Here is a 16,919-nt window from a genome sequence, read left to right as displayed (position 1 = left end):
ATTTAAAAGTATTAAACAGGTTACGACAATCAGGAACAAAATGTTCCTTTGGTGAGGACTTACCTTTAATGACACACTAAATATGCTTCTGAGCACCAATTATAAAATATATTTTTTAAACACATAATTCAATTTCGCTACTTTGTAATTAAAATCGTGAAATAATTTATGATATAAAGCACTTTAAAAGAAAATTGTTGAGGGTTAGAGAAGTTATATTTCAAGTTTCAAAATGTCTCCTCTTTTCAAATAATATGTAAATTAAGCCTTAACGACAGAAAGGATAAATGACACAAAGAAAATTTCATTTACATTTTATTAAATAACAGTATGCGTATAGACGATTTATCTTTGTGGACAGATGCGATGACTCATAGTAAAGAACAATGCAATATAACAAAAATATAGTAGAGAAAAACAGACGAAAATATATAGATTTCGTATTAACATCCATATGTATATAAATACGTACAAAGTATATAATTTTACAAGGAAGATTCCCACTTTTCCTATAATACGTGTATGTAGGTACTTAATAAGTTTTAAGTGTATCCTCAATAGTAGTAGTAAAAAGGCTAAATGGCGATTTTTCTTGTTGCTTACACTCTAAAGTATAGTCAGCTTTTAATTATTTTCGACTTAAGACTTTTGCTTTTCACTAATCTCTTTGTTCAGATAGTGAAGGACGTAATGTAAAACTAGATCGTAACAGTATTTGTATTCAGTCTGAAAACGAGTGAAAAATTAGTGCCATCTTTGAATGAGAAACTGTGATAACCTACAATATTTTCGATAAGTTGTGGACGATGTCTTCTAACTGTACGAACTGCTTGGAAAATATCCACTTCTCCGTGTTGAATCACCTGCTCGATGCAGGCGTTGGCTGCACAATATATGCCACACCTACCTCTTCCATCTCTAAAAAATAATTTAAGATTAATAGATGCAATTCCAATCAACACAAAATAAATTAATCAAATATAATAAAATATGTAGTAGATTAAAGATAATTAAGCATTTGGGTATTAAAAATGATTCTTTTCAGATCATTAAACATTATATCGATTTTACCCCTCATCTCCCAAGTTCGCGAGTAAAACTCCCTTCATTAAATATTACCTTGTTACATGATACTTTCCTGAACCTGAATAAGTTTCCATGAAAGGAAATCTAAATTGGCTTTAATAATGAATTATATTTCCAAGAATCTTTGTTGTAGCAAATTCTTTTTATCTTTTAACACCTTAAACTTAAACATTTTTTACATACTGTGAAACAACACAAACTGGTCCATAATCAGTACGTTGTCTCCATCGCTCAACCATATTCATTAATTCAACTAAAGAATTTGTTGATGTAGGTACTTTATGTCCCATGGGCCAGCATGTCAACTGGAAAAGTTGAACAGTCTTCGGTGGTGCTTTTACACCAGCCATCAGTTCAGTCAAGGATACAATCTGAAAAGGACGGAAAGAGAACGTTATAGGATTTCCAACCGATTTATTCCATATTGGATCGACGCGTTCGTTCTTGCGAAAAATAAGCGACCTTCGATTAAAATGTAAGCGAACAAACGTGCCCGCTCGTTACTATGAAGGCCTTATACCCTCGTTAGAAATAATAAAAAAGGAGAAAGAAAGAACAAAGAAAATGAAAGGTTTCATTAAACTTGAAGGGAATTATATTCTCGGCGGTGTTCTTATAATCCAAAAGTTTTCGATTAAATTTTTTTTTAATAATGAAAAAAAAATTCTAAATGGAAATTGTAAAAGAGTAAATTTTATCACGAGTGAGTTATTTAGTATCCTGTATACCGCAATTAGAACGATATTCTGCCGCAATTACCACTTTGTTAATTGAAAAGTTTCGCCATATCCCCGGCTACGACCAACAAAATTCACTTATCATCCTGAACTAGAACTCCAAACTTTTCAAACTTTCATATTTCGTGTACGGCAGAGTCAGCGAAGCGCTCATATCGCCTCTCACGTTCGTTTTCTACCTTTTACCTAACCCATTTTCCGTTTTATTTATCTTCATTTTATTTTTGTGTACGCGGTTCGTATCAAAACTCGCCAGAATACTCCGGAGTGCAGCGTTTCGTTGCAATAGATAAAACCCACAAACCGTGTTTTTCACCTTTTATAAAACCCTTTACCTTTTTGTTTATCCGGAATACCCAAGTCTTTATATTCGAGTAGTGGTTGTGTGAGATGTGATCGATAGTAAATACGGGGCCGTATTTTTTAGGAGTTCTTCCTTCTGGCCAAAAGGGAGGGAAGTTTTGCTAAAAACAGTAATATTAGTTGTGATAAAAAAAATTGGGAAAAACTAACTGAATTATGGGGTGGAACGCATAATATTACGATTGCGGCGCATTCATAATCGTACACTAAAGACCAAAATTCGCCGCAAGTCATTTTCATGGGCCATTCTGTTACTATGTATTCTCTAGGTTTTGTGTATCCCTAAAACATTTTTTATTACTAAAAGTAAAATTGGTGAAATTAATAAAATACATCAACAAAAACTGCGTTTATGTAATCGGTGTAATTATTCCCTTGAAACGAAGTGAGATAAGGTCTAAAATTATCAGCTAAAAAAGAGAAATATTTATTAGCAACAAATACTAATAAAGTAATGTAATTGATTATTTACGTGGAACAATTAGGACATCTCTGTTTTTCTTTCGATTATCTCCTCTATGCCCTCCCGCACAATCACCTATTGTAAATCTTGGAGTTTGCTTACAAATTAAAGTATATTCTCTTTGGTACTCGTTAAGTTTACTCAAGGGATTCTTTTGGCTCTTTGCTTTTAATCTCTGCGACAATTCGTTAACGGGAAACCAAGAATTTCCGCATGTTATATACTCTTCCAATGTGTCATAAATAAATTTGTATTGGTCCACATTTTCCACCAAACCCCTCCTTGCTTGTCTTAATTTCTTTAAATACCCAAACACGTCGAAACAATCTTCTTCTTCCCCTAATTCCATATTGGCATCAATCGCTAAATAAACTCCAGACCTTCCTCCACCGTCGCTAAATTATAATTTAAATTCAACGATTGCTTTTAAAAGTTTTTGTTAAAACTTACTTGCAATGAACAATCATGGGTCCGGCTTCGTTGCTTTTTATTCTATGCCCTACAACGGCTCTTACCCTCCTTCGAAATTCGAGTAGAGCGTTTGGAAAGGGACAATTGTGAGAGTGCCACTCGGTAAAATGGAACTGAAGTAGGAACCTTTCTTCAACGATCACCTAAAGAAGTTAATTCTAAGAATTTTACGTTTTATAATTCGGATTTCGTTAATTCGGGTTCAAATATTTTCCAGGTTTTATTAACCGAGTTAATCGATATGTTTACACGGCAAATAAAATCGAGCAATCGACGGCTCAAGTTAAAATGGGTCAACGATGTTTGTCGTACAAAGCATAGGGTTTTTATTGTGATTTTTCTTGTATTTATTTAACTCGTTGTGATTCAATAAAAAATAGTTAGGAAAGAAATCTTTCCTAAAAACATTATGATGTCAGGAGTCGAAGCCCGACGTGCTTATAATTGGATTAATGGCAATAAACAAAATCCCATTAGCATGTAAATGTTTCAGGGCCTCGTGTTCTGGCTCCAACAATGCTGAACTTAATGAGAAAATGGGATCTCGTATTTTACAATGTTCTCGCATTCCCGAAGCCCTGATTTAAAGGGCTTTGTTGTTTTGTTTCGAAAACAAAGCAAAAAAAAAATATCGGTCATGTATTACGAAGTAAATAATCTATGTAATATATAGTAATCTCTTTTTATTAGATTCAATGAATTTGATGAAATAAAGATATTTCTACGTTCTACTATTCTAGTTATTTGGTGAAATTAATTTTATGTAGTGAAACGTGAACGGTTCCATTTCGAATTACTCTCACTCCATTGTATTACGTGCAAAATTTCGACGTTTCCATTAAAACCCCAATTTTGAACAGCAACATTTTTTGTACTATTTATTTGCATGAATATGGAACGAAAATTAGAAAATTTAAAACTGAACACACTAATAATTGAAGTCTGGTTTCTGTGAACATGTAAAAAAAAATTTCTCTTAGTTTGAACCAGTTTTCGTAGCATGAGAAATTGGAAGAAGTTTATTGACATATCTACAAACGAAGCATCAGGATAATGGGAGTCTTTATTTTGGGTTGATCTGCAGATATTAAGTGTAAATTATATTTAGAATGCAAGAAAAATGTAGAAGTTGTTTTATTTAGAACATTTTAGCAGCTGTGACGTTTACAAATAATACAGGGTGTCACACAAAAAACGCCCCAACCTGTAATTCTGTTATTTACATTCCGATTTTCATAAGCGAGGCATCAAACGAAATGGTTTGATGAATACTATGATTCATGCTACAAATAAATTTTTTCCAACGCCATCTTCAATTTCAAACAATTATTCACTTTTGTTTTACGTATATTTGCACGTATATTTTTCTTCACGTCATTGGATAGAGATTGTTTTCCTGAATCCATTGATGTACAATATATCCATTTTAAATGTAATTTTAGCAGAAAAAAGACACCTGTATATACAGATTGTCACACAAAAATGCCGCAAGCTGTAACTCTGTCATTTACATTCCGATTTTCATGAGCGAAATATCAATTGAAAAGGTTTGATGATTATTATGATTCATGGTACAAATAAACTTTTTCCAACGCCCTCTTCAATTTCAAACGATTATCAACTTTAGATTTTCAAATTGCGCGGTATGTTTTTCTTCACGCTATTGGATAGATTTTTTTCTGAATCCTTTAATGTACAACACATCAACATTAATTGTAATTGTAGCACAGAAAAACATTGAAATAGTTTCCTAACATTCTCTTAAAGTTACTTGTGTTATACTGTAGTGTGCCATGGAATAAATAAAAAAACAACTTATAAGTATCATTTACAACTGCTTCGGGCATTGATATAACATAACATTTAATGACTGTTATCAGTTTTGCGAGTTATTTTTTCCATGGCACCGCGTAATACCGCGTAATTTGAAAATCAAAAGTTGATAATCGCTTAAAATTGAAGAGGTCATTGGAAAAAGTTTATTTGTAGCATGACTCGTAGCATTCATCAAACCATTTCATTTGATACCTCGTTCATGAAGATCGGATAGTAAATGACAGAGTTACAGCTTGCGGCGTTATTGTGTGACAACCCGTATATACAGGTGTCTTTTCTCTGCTAAAATTACATTCAAAATGGATGTGTTGTATATCAATAGATTTAGAAAAAGAATCTCTATCCAATGGCGTGAAGAAAAATATATGGAGCAATTTGAAAAACAAAAGTTAATAATCGCCTGAAATTGAAGATGGCCTTGGAAAAAATTTATTTGTAGCATGAATCATAGCATTCATCAAAAAATTTCATTTGATACTTCGCTCATGAAGATCAGAATATAAATGACAGAGTTACAGCTTGGGGCGTTTTTTGTGTGACACCCTGTATATGTAGTGTGCAACATCTATGCTACGCGAATTAATGTGTCTGCCTTTCTATTATAGTTCTATTATTACTTACTTCTAATAGCACTATTAATCAAATGTATTGTGCAAAAAGGAACCAACCAAAATGAAATAATTCAAATACTTTGTACTCTCTGAGAGGTGTTCCCGACTTCAGCCTTTCGGGCAAAAGAAATGAGATTAGGGTAAAAAGACTCATTGAATTCTAGTAGTGTTTTCGTCGTCAGAGTTGGGCTGCTGGAAAAATTAATTAAAACTGAAATGCATAAACCATGCATAAACTCCATCAAGAATGAGCTTGTTATAATCGTCTACCTCGTATCTACAACGCCCAGCTTTATCTGAGAAAGTTGATGAATTGAAAAAATGTCTCTGCTCCAAAAGAGTGAGAACACAAAACTTATTTATGCATATTTGCTGATTAACTGTCAAACAAAGGATGTCAAAGTTAAATAAAGTTTCCAGAATGACGAAAAACCATTTCACTATCCATCTGTGAAGAATTAAGATCTTCAAAGACTATCAGAATGAGAGGCGTACCTCTGAGCTACATCCTGGCCTCCTATAAATTCTTAGGATGATTGATATAAGCAGTGTATAAAGGGAGAATGCACAAAGGACTCAATTGAGCTAGATGGCGCGTGATTTTAGTATGCCCTTTCCAATGCTACATGCTAGCTTAAGCTGAGTTAGGAATCTATTTTCTAAGAATACAGCAAAAACACTAAAATAACAAAAAAGCAAGTAAGAAGTTTTCATTTTCCATTTTCAAAAATAACAAAAGATTATGCATTTAAGTAACCTTATAGAACTATGTCGGATGTATATAAATGGCATCAATAAATGTCAGTGATTAAATATTAAAGAATTAAGGAATTTTTCCTAAAACAATAATAATTATGTTTGCACACTATGTTGCTTATTGAGGGACTTAAATCTAAGCCTATTGATTCAGCTCAAGAATTTCAATTCGTAGATATGACATTTTATGAATGTATGGTGCGCTTATTACGTCGTGCAAGGCAACCGAGGCATGTAGTGGAGATTAATATGTTTATAAAATGTAAAAAATAACTGTTTTAAATTTTAACAATATTTTTTTAATGTTTAATTTACTTGAATTAAATATTAACTTCGACTAATAATTCATTATTTTTGGATTGTTTATTTTTGCCTGCAATTTTATTCAGCAATGTTGTGTAAAGCGAAAACTGACCCAATTTATATTCATTATCGTGAATTTTACGGGATTTAGGCACTTACATCTAATTCCTTTTTATATAACCTAAATGTTCTTATTCTAAAATTGGCTAATTCTTCTTCTTGTATCACTTTTAGGGTAATTCCTCCATAAACTTCCTCTAATTCCATGTTAGCAGGCCAATATTGGACGCACATTACCTAAAGTACGAGAAAAATAAAAATATGAAAGAAATAAAAGCAGGAAAATGTACTTTAATGAAATCAAATGTCTTTGTTAACATCACAATGCAACTGGCTTTCTCTTGCCAGATCATTCTCCAAAAGTCTGTAACGGTTTCTTCGGTTGGACCTTGAGTAACTATGTAAGCATTCGGTTTTAGAAGACTCTAAAAATAATCGGTTGTTTATGTTTTAGAATCGTTCGAAATAAAAAGAATTAAACTCACATCTACGTATGATGCATTCACATAATCCGTATCTATTTCACCATCCATTTTTTCTAAAACTACCCTATTATAATCATCTAAAAGAAATACAAACGTGATTAATTTTCTAATTATTAAATTTATCCTGTGTACCTACATGGAACTATTTTTTGGTTTTGATTTTTTTCTAAGTTTGCCTTTTTGGTTGCTTGTTTACAAGAATGAGTTTCTACTTTAACAGCATACTGAAAACAAAAGAAAAAAAAACGTTCATTGACAATGAAATTTACTCAAATTACATCAAGTATATGACAAAATCAAAAACAACAGTCATAATTTCAAAATACATCAACTTACAAATTACAAGTATAAAATCAAAACTATTAATTATGTATAATTTATACATAAATTGAATGATCAAGAACCAAAATGAAGAATGGATTGTTTAAAAACAAAGTAACAACACAACAGTTGGCTTTAGGGGTCGTTTGTGGATATATAACTGGTTTTTTAACTGTCAAAGTTGGAAAAGGTGCAACTGCGATGATTGGGGGCGGTGTCATTCTATTTCAATTAGCACAAAATCAAGGATTCACAAAATCGAATTGGAACGATGCTAAAGTTAAAGCAAAAAATTTACAAAAAATAATTGTCAAAAAAACAGATCGATTTTCATGGACAAAAACCACCAGAAGCACTTGTTTTGTGGCAGGTTTCGTCGGAGGATTTCTTCTTGGCGTTGGTACAGTTTAATAATTATGTAAACATTAAAAAAATAAGAAAATTGTGAATAACTTTATCAACGTTCATTATTTATTGTAATAATGAGAGCATGGGGAACAATAAAGGGATCGGGGAACAGTATACTTTTTTTTAAGAACATAAGGCACTTTCCCTGGAGTCGTAGTTTTTAATTAAAAAACAGAAGAGGAGCAGCCGTTCCCTAAAGCGTTACGTTTTATCTCGACCGAGTTACCGGTAGGTGAGCTTTAATTAAAGTTGGCGCCACTTTTGTATTGAAGTCATAACTGTTAACTCTCTTGCTATAATCGAAAATAAAAAAGGGACAAGTTTTTAGAATATTTATTCAACATTTTCAAGTTCAACGATAATTTCAACAGCTCCATTTATTTTTTAATTTCACCGTAAAATTCGAATTTGGTAACACAATTTTGATTTATACCCACATTATTTCTGGTAATTACTAATTGAATATTTTAATTAATTCAATTTAATACACTGGCGCTTTTACGCTGAACAAATCCGTTATATTCGATTAATTGATATTTTGCGTATTTACCATTGGATTATTTTTAAAACAAATAGCTTTAATGAAATTACACTCAATTCGTTATCAATTTGATTATACTCTAAAATGAGTACTTTTAATATATTGATAAAATATATTAATATTTTACTCAACATAAAACATATTACTTGGTTGCGATACCACCTGGTGGAGAAATATTCATGAAACTCTGTCCTGATGGCCTCTTTAACCCCCCATTATTATGGCAAGGTGATAATAAATGCATTTGAACTTCCCGAATAGCACTACAAAGCGTACATATTTAATGAGACTGCACACATGGCGTATCACCTCGAATTGGCGCTGCAGGTTTCTGCATAATTTACAACTATTTAAGGCTGGGCATTATTTGTAATTTCAAAATATAAGTAAAAATTTGCACGAATATAAATATACCCCTCGAAATAATCCATGAGAAATTCATTTACAGCAATCTTAACAATCTCAGCATATCAATAAACAAAACAATGTGTTTAAACAAATTTTCTATTCCTGTTTGAAATTTTTACACTACTCGTATCCACACGAGGTTAAATTAAGTAATGAGACTGATAAGTTCAGGTCAATATTGAAAGAGAAAATGTTAGAAATGATGATTAAGTTCTGAAGCCACACTATCAGTGTTCGTTCTAGTTTTATACTAGCACTATCACTAGAACTAACACAAGACCTAGAACTAGAATCATTCGGGTTTAGCCTTCTTGAGAGACGTGCGGCTAAGCCCGAAAGTTATTTATATACTATATAATGATTATTTTTATGTTTGGCAATTATCGCGTGATTTGTCAAAACTATAACTATTTATTCTATGTATTTTATTAACAAAAGAAATGATAAAAGGATAAGAATTATTTGAATACATATATGAAATTAATCAATATTTGTTATCTATTCTTAAAGACCCTTAAGGCATGCAATGCAAATATAATTTAAACGGGTCGTTTAACTGACGCAAACTATTTTCCATTTCTGGTTACGAAACTTACTTGAAACTCGAGTTTGTAGAGGACGGGAAATTTTCTCCTCTGCTCACAGAACTTAACGAAGTTTTTAAGTTCGACGGATTTCTCTATTATGGTGGCGATGGTGGATCCATTTTCATCTGAAACGAGATGCAAGCAAACAGAAATTGCCCTCGAAAAAATTGGACGGTATCAAGATAATTAAGCTAAAAGTTTTTCGGAATGAGGGATGAAGAGCTTAATCAATCGACTTTCATCACTTAAAGAAAGATTCATTTATTTTATGATTTTATTCAATCAAATATGGCAGTGTTAAATAAAAACACTTCAATTCCGATCGATATATTATTTCCGGTCATTCGATTCCGGTTTCACGGAAACAATAAAACTTCATTAACTGGAGCTTTAATGGATTGGGTTGAAGCGTGATTTGAATTTGTGCTTTTTTTTTCAATATAATCAAAGAGATAACGTAAAGAAATTGATTTATTAAACTGGAATTGGAATATCCAACTTCACATATGAAAACGTATAAATCATACACCACGCTGTACAAATTTAATATCCGAGTATGTTAATGTTTACTCTAAAAGACTGTCACGTTCATCCTTGAGTCGACGTAAATTTCTGAGAGATCTGATAAGAACACCATCTTCCAGTTCCATTTTGCCACAACTCTTTTTTCTTTGGAATGGTTTGTAATAAAGTCATAATCGTTGTGTTTATTGAAACTGCTGAAAAGCTAAAGTTACACATTTTTGTGGAACATAAAAAATAACAATTTAATTATGTGTTAAAATTTACGTTTATTCTCATACAAATTGTTTAGAGAACAACTTTAAAGAATCCGTTTCGGATGTTTAAATTAAAACATCGACGTTTCTAGAAAATGACTCATACAGATTCAACTTTATACGTTAAAATAACTTTTCCTAAAATCTAATTCCATTACCGAGAAACACGTTTGTAACTCTAACATCTCCTTCGATGTTTTATCTATGGAAAAAAAACAAACGCATTTTCCACCGAAAAAAAAAATTAATTTACCGTCACTAACGGAGTGTTCGGAGATGTTTTCACTTCGTGACTTGTTTACAATTCGCGATCTGGCCAAGACCTTGACCCTATTGCGACCCCACGTGATGAGCATCTTTTGCTCTTTTCCCAGCTCATTCGATGATCCGATGGCATTTTGGGATGTCCTCCTTTTTTACTTTCCTCACTCTGCCGTCTGACTACCAAAGTGTAAAAACCATAGTGAAATAGGTATCTCTCTAAACGGTTTAGGACTTGAAAATCGATGCAATGAGGTTGACTTGGATCGAAATACCTTTAGAACGGATTTCCGGTTTGGATATTACCCGGAAATAGACAGGCGAATCTTTAACCCGTATTCACCGGAGAATCTTTCTCCGGTTCAATCTAGATTTTGTGGGCTTCTATTTAAATGGAAATTTTAGATGGGTTGGTAAATGAAAAGGATTCCCTAAAAGATTGAAGTTGGTGCTTATTTGGTGTTTTTATTTAATTTTAGGAGTTTTAGATTACATACTCATTCTTTATTTAACTATAAGGATTCTATGTAGCTTCAGCCTCTATTCAAGCGGGGAATGCGCTAAAGTCTCGCTACGAAACTTTTCAGATATTCCCTAGAAAATACATGTCAATCCCGACAGTTCCCTCACTTTGAATTATTTATAACTTGGTTTCTTCCTCGAATGCTCGGTTTTATAAAAAAGTTTACCATTTTTATTTCTAACCGGCGCATCCGCCAGAATTCAACTTTAAATTCTTGCACATAAATTTTAATCGCTTAACAGCGGTGTTAAACTTACGATGTAATACTTTACTCGGAATCAAGTTCTTGGTCTACGAGCTTGTATATTGGATCATCATATAGTTCTAAGCTGCAGAACGTTTCTTTGATGTTATCCTTATTAATGAGTAAGGTACTCTATACCCAATTACGTCTACCAGACATTAATTTAGTTAGTTTCGCTCCCGCTACACATCTAAGTTCTATCGTTTCACCGTGAAATTGTCTACGAAGCTACTCACCGTATCAAAAGCTAACGACATTTTCATCGAGAAAGGTTTTTTCAAGTCACGAAACGTTTTATACAATCTTATCGCATCTAGGGGATTTATTTTAAGGTCTCATGCAATCGATTACCGATTTGTTTATTTTTACTTACTAGTCGGTAACAATCCACTATTCATCATTGACAACTTAATTGTATTCGGTATGGAAACCAACGAATTTGTAGCGCTGAGATGCCGCTTCTTTCTTGGTTTTTCCGGTTCTCCATGTCTTGGAGTCGATCTGGATCTTGGTTTTCTTCTGCTACTGCTGGAAACGCTTTTCTTACTTTCCGGTTCGCTTGACATGATTGACGATGCCTTCAAAGAGTTACATTTACACAACTAAATTCGATTCGGCCGCATTTCATTGACTCTTCGACGTACGTATTTCTGAAACGAAATTGCAGAAAATGAGATGGTTCGTTGGGCAACGTCGACACAACGCCTTTTGGACGTCTGCCACGTATGTTAAAACTACTACAGTGGAAAATCGTGGGCATCGGAAACAACGGTGGATGCCCTGCCAAATAACTCTTGTCATCTAAAGCTTTGACGTCAAATTTACTTGTTTTAGGGTAAGATAAAAAACTTAAAGTTGCTTATTTAAAAGAATTTTAAGATTTTTGGCAATTGATACATTTCATGATTTATAAATTTAGATTATTTTTATGTGTATAATTAAAAGATGTTATTAATAATAATCTTTTGTACAATTAAGTTTTTGTGATATTAATTTTGGATTATTGTGGGAGAAAAAATAGATTGAGAAACACTGCACTATGGTGTTCGTAGCGGAATGCGATGTATTTATGCTCGGCTCGTTGGACGGAGCTATTTTAGTCGACAATCCGAGCGCTAACCGAATTCTAGTACCGAACTGAAAGTGAACTCAGAGGAGAGAAGCCACCGCTTCCATCCAAAAACTCGCACGTGCAATGTGCTAACGTTAACATATTACGATAGAGTCGTTTGGACAAATTGCTTCATAGTCGAGTCGGATGCGGAAGCCCGTTGCAAGTATTCTCCTTAAATTCGGTTTGCTTATAGCGTCCTGTTTCCATTGTGCAACGTTACTAAATCGATAGTTGTCAAGTTCATAATGCTCGATGCTGTGTGCAGCATCCGCTCGAGACGTGACCCCACAACGTTTTTAACTAACAATGTTATTGAGAATATTGCAAAAAAATTAATTCGGTGCATACGGAGCTAGATATAAATACATGCAAACGCGCAAATTAGATCGTAAACTTGACCAATGAAAACTTGACCCAAATACTACCCGGGAATGTCGATGGCATCCAGAAATAAGTTCTTTCGGAATCGGAGCGACATTGAATAATAAGCCAGACCATGACTCACATACGAAGTAAATTAACAATCAAAGAATATGTCGACAAATAAAATTAAGTACTATGATTAATATAACCAATATTGGTATTAAGATAGGAAATTTGATATGATTTTTCTTAACGAGAAATCTAATCTGTATAACGAGTGACATAGTGACGCAAAGTACTGATAGCGATAACGAGGTTCAGGAGTTTCAGAACAGCGTCACAACACTCAATCAGATCGATAAGTTTTGAACTATTACACCAGCAGGATCGCCATTTAAACTAGATTAATGAGTTTTCAATTGCGGCACATGGCAATAAAGGGAAGATTTTACCTCGTTTTGGAATCTATTCTGATTTGAAACGTCCGGATTAAATCCACCGTTATTTGTCGGACGCGTTGCGCGAAACAATGTTCTCTGTATAACGTATGTATATATTCCCAACGATAATGTTGCGCAGCACCAGGATTTCAGATAAATAAATAACCGTGGCTATAAGGTCTGTAGAATGTTTCGTAAATAGAGTATAAAACAATTTTGGTTAAAAACATTTATTAAAATAATTATCAGAAAATGCTTAAAAAGTAATAAAACATTTTAATAATGAATCAGTTTGAAATCAAAACAATTTCCGCTTAGCAGCTCAGAAACATATACAATGCCTTGCCCGCGGCTCCAAACAAGGCGATTCAGCGAATTCAGTGGAGATTTAAAATCGGATACGCCGACCTAACCCGGATACGAATCTCAAAGTCTACCCGAAATAAAGCCGAACCTCGAGCGACTTTCAAAATCGATATATTCCTAGGAATGTGTAAACAACGCAGCGATATAATGTGGGGGTCTAAACGCGGGGCTACGGTGCCACATTCGCCACAGGAACCGTGAATATTTCAACGGGAGACGCATTGGAAATGAAGGGGAATTAAATCCCCTATGGCCGAGCATTTCCGAGAATCCGGACAACGGAAGCATAGCGAAATTACATTAAAGGCGAATTGAACGAACCAATTGTCTTAATATGAAACATAACTCTTTGATGACAGATAAAGTTTGTAACAAATAAAAGAAATTCTTTAATCAGTTTTATAACCTATGAATTTTTATTGTTGGTTGTTTTAGATATCATTATGGAATCGATATGATCTTTTTAGTATTCCTAATCCTTAAAACATCGAAATTGAATTCGTGAATCTCCGTTAGACGTCTCAAGTTTTGAATCGGAGAATTTATGTCTCAATAAATCTAAATTTGAAATTCTAAGAGTTTTATATATAGAGTTTTATTTTAGTTTATGCCAGTTTTTGCCTTCATTCTAACTGTTCTGCAAAGATCTTCCGATTTATTCCATGATATTTACATCTTCAACAAACATGTTTTTTGGTATAGAAAGTATCTCTTTAAGCTATACTTAGATCTTTTCATATCATCATCATACAACTTGTTTCAAGCAGAAGTCTGTTGAAAACCTTTATCAGGAACGATAGCGAAGCCTATTTCTTAAGATTTATGGATTATTCTGACCACTATTGACTTGACCAGCGAGTATTATGGCAAGATCATGTACGCACGCCACTACTTTATTTAGATAAAAATAGATCCGTTGGTAATATTACAAGTTACACCATGTTATTCAACAAACCATTCGTTTAAACAATACTTAATAACTGAATAAGCATGCATGTCTTCGCATGTTATTCATGCAGCGTCTCAAATAACGTTCGCGATGAGTTTGTTCTTGGCAGGACCATCATACAATTTACTGTAACAGTTTAACAAACGCGGAGCCAAATATTTCCCTATTAACCATGTGATGAACACACTCAAGAAAATAACCAAACCTCTATGGTATACCACCACTGGTTACAATTTGAAAGACAGTTGGATCCGGAGTAGGCATGAGCATTAGTGGACCAAATAGCCACATTAAATTGCCCCTTAGTTTGGACATAACCATTTTTCAAGCAGAAGTACTTGCTATAAACTTCGCTTCACAGACAGTCGAATCACTCTAAAGGCAATGTGTGACTGATCAAAAAGTTTACCAGCAACCTGACAGAACTCGCTAAGGGTAATGATGTTAATCTATGGTGGGTTCCAAGTCACAGGGACTATGAGGGCAATGAGAAGGATGGCCAAAGAAACAGCAAAAGCGCCCTTCATTGGACCCCAACCCGAAAATTTTAATTTGCAAAAATAATAACGAAACGAACCGAGGAAGCTTGCTGCTAACAATAAAGTAGTTAAAATGAAACGCTGAGGTTGCGTGATGATGAAAGTAGCATTCGTATAAATCAGAAAGTTGAGTTTTGGTGTAATTGCGAAATGACAATGTAGGTTGTAGATAAGCCTACAATAATTAAACAATTAAAAGAAGAATTCATAATAAATTTCTGAGTTATTCCAACTAGACACCTGGATGTCGTTAGACCAATTAGCTCGTTAACGCAAAAAGCTCTTACATTTCCAGATCCAAAACGAACAGAACTACGAAGTTACCCAGAAGGCAAATAAATTCGTTTAGAATATCAGCTCTACAGTTTGAGGATATTATATAAAACTGTTTTGTATCTACTTTATCCCCAATTTAATTTTTATGTCAATATAGGTATATTGTTGAGTACTTATGGGAATTAACCACATAATCTTTTATCTAAATTACAACATCGTTATATTTTTATTTAACCTTAAATAAAAAAAAATGTATTTTGATATAACCGTAGTTATGAGTAAACTAAATTAGCCATATCAGAATAATATTTATCATCAATTAACATTATCTGGATCATAAATATATTATGCAGATATAGTACAAGTAATATCAGCTCGATACGTCAAATTAAACATAGCTAAATCTGGTAATTTAATTAACAGATCATTTGTCACCTGCTAATGGTAATGATGGAAAGATGGGGTGGGTGTATGAGGACGAAAAGAGAGTGGAAAAGGTGAAGGTTGGAAGAACATGCAATTAAATCTTTCCCTAATGGTTTCTCAGTTAAAACACTGACGAAGTTTGGTAATTAATTCCATTTCAGAGGGGTTAATTGATGGGTGCGAGTTAAATTAAATCGTTTCTTCTTGTATGGACTGGTATAAATAAAATAAAGTAAAAAAGTAATAAATCAAGTTTTGTAGAGTGTACAACTACGAGAGATTGAGACCTATTTTTATAAGGTCTGGAAATAGTTGACCATGGAGATATGTTAGCGTGGAATTCGTTTCAAAAATGGGATCTATGACGATGTCGAATTTTTTTTGAAAATTTACTCAATGACCAATAAAACGTAACAGGAATAATATAGAATAACAACACCCACCTTTTTTCTGAATAAAACACCACCCTGAATTCAATACACTACAAGCATAAAATAATTTAATAGTTCTCCCTATTTTATGTAACACTACGACCAAAACTGTTTAATTGTCTATCGCGGCGAAACAATAAATATAAAGAGTACTATTTAGTTTAAAAATGAAAAAAGAATGTTAAAAGAAATAATGCGCGTTTGAACGTGTATTCATAAAAACCGCACGGTTCCGTGCATATCGCCGACAATTCTTGCACGTTACTAAAGCCGCGATATTTTCGCGCTCACGTAGAACGCCGGGACGAACCGACGCCCGTCGTCGCCATGCGTCGTCTACGAGGCGTCGTTCCCAGTCAGCTGGTTAAGTACTTGAGAGGAATAAACTAAAAGGATGGGTCACCAAACAAAAAAAAAATTGAAACAAATTGAAGAAATAAATTTATAGTATAGTTGTTTAGTTTTAATCTTATTATATCACAATATTATTTGATGCCACTTTCGTTTGTACATCGGCCACTGGAACTTATCCAACCATTTCAATGAGCGTCGTAGGTGTTAAAGTGTGTTGTTGCTACATTTAGAATGGGTCTATTTCCTGTATTAAATTTTAATTTTAGTACTGGTGTAAATACTACGGAGTTAATGTAATTCTTCGTATTATATAATTCTTTCAATTACAAGTTATTGCTTAGGAAATAGTTTTTGTTTTATTTTTAGTATTTGAGATTTATTTTCCTCTCTGTAGGTTTACAAGTTCATTATCCAGTTT

General features: G+C 33.4%; 1 protein-coding gene across 2 annotated transcripts; it reads right to left on the bottom strand.

The window, feature by feature from the left end:
* Positions 1–302: 302 nt before the first annotated feature.
* Positions 303–16,466, bottom strand: LOC111418897 (protein tyrosine phosphatase 36E). 2 transcript variants are annotated; one of them, XM_023051600.2, is made up of 15 exons: positions 16,160–16,466; positions 11,617–11,893; positions 9,446–9,561; positions 7,308–7,395; positions 7,172–7,248; positions 6,977–7,111; positions 6,786–6,923; positions 3,100–3,263; positions 2,659–3,044; positions 2,520–2,596; positions 2,337–2,468; positions 2,159–2,287; positions 1,270–1,457; positions 783–918; positions 303–726 (listed from the first exon to the last, which is right to left on the bottom strand). In XM_023051600.2, exons 2-15 carry the CDS (start codon positions 11,807–11,809, stop codon positions 640–642), a joined length of 2,046 nt encoding a protein of 681 aa, XP_022907368.1. In that variant the 5' UTR covers positions 11,810–11,893; positions 16,160–16,466; the 3' UTR covers positions 303–639. The 2 variants fall into 2 exon arrangements, with proteins under 2 accessions (XP_022907368.1, XP_022907369.1); XM_023051601.2 differs by having other exon boundaries at positions 9,446–9,558.
* Positions 16,467–16,919: the final 453 nt, after the last annotated feature.

This window comes from Onthophagus taurus, chromosome 7 (genome assembly GCF_036711975.1).
Source record: "Onthophagus taurus isolate NC chromosome 7, IU_Otau_3.0, whole genome shotgun sequence".
Taxonomy (NCBI): domain Eukaryota; kingdom Metazoa; phylum Arthropoda; class Insecta; order Coleoptera; family Scarabaeidae; genus Onthophagus; species Onthophagus taurus.
The sequence above is the reverse complement of the archived record's forward strand: the minus strand, read 5'-3'. Positions and strand labels throughout refer to the sequence as shown.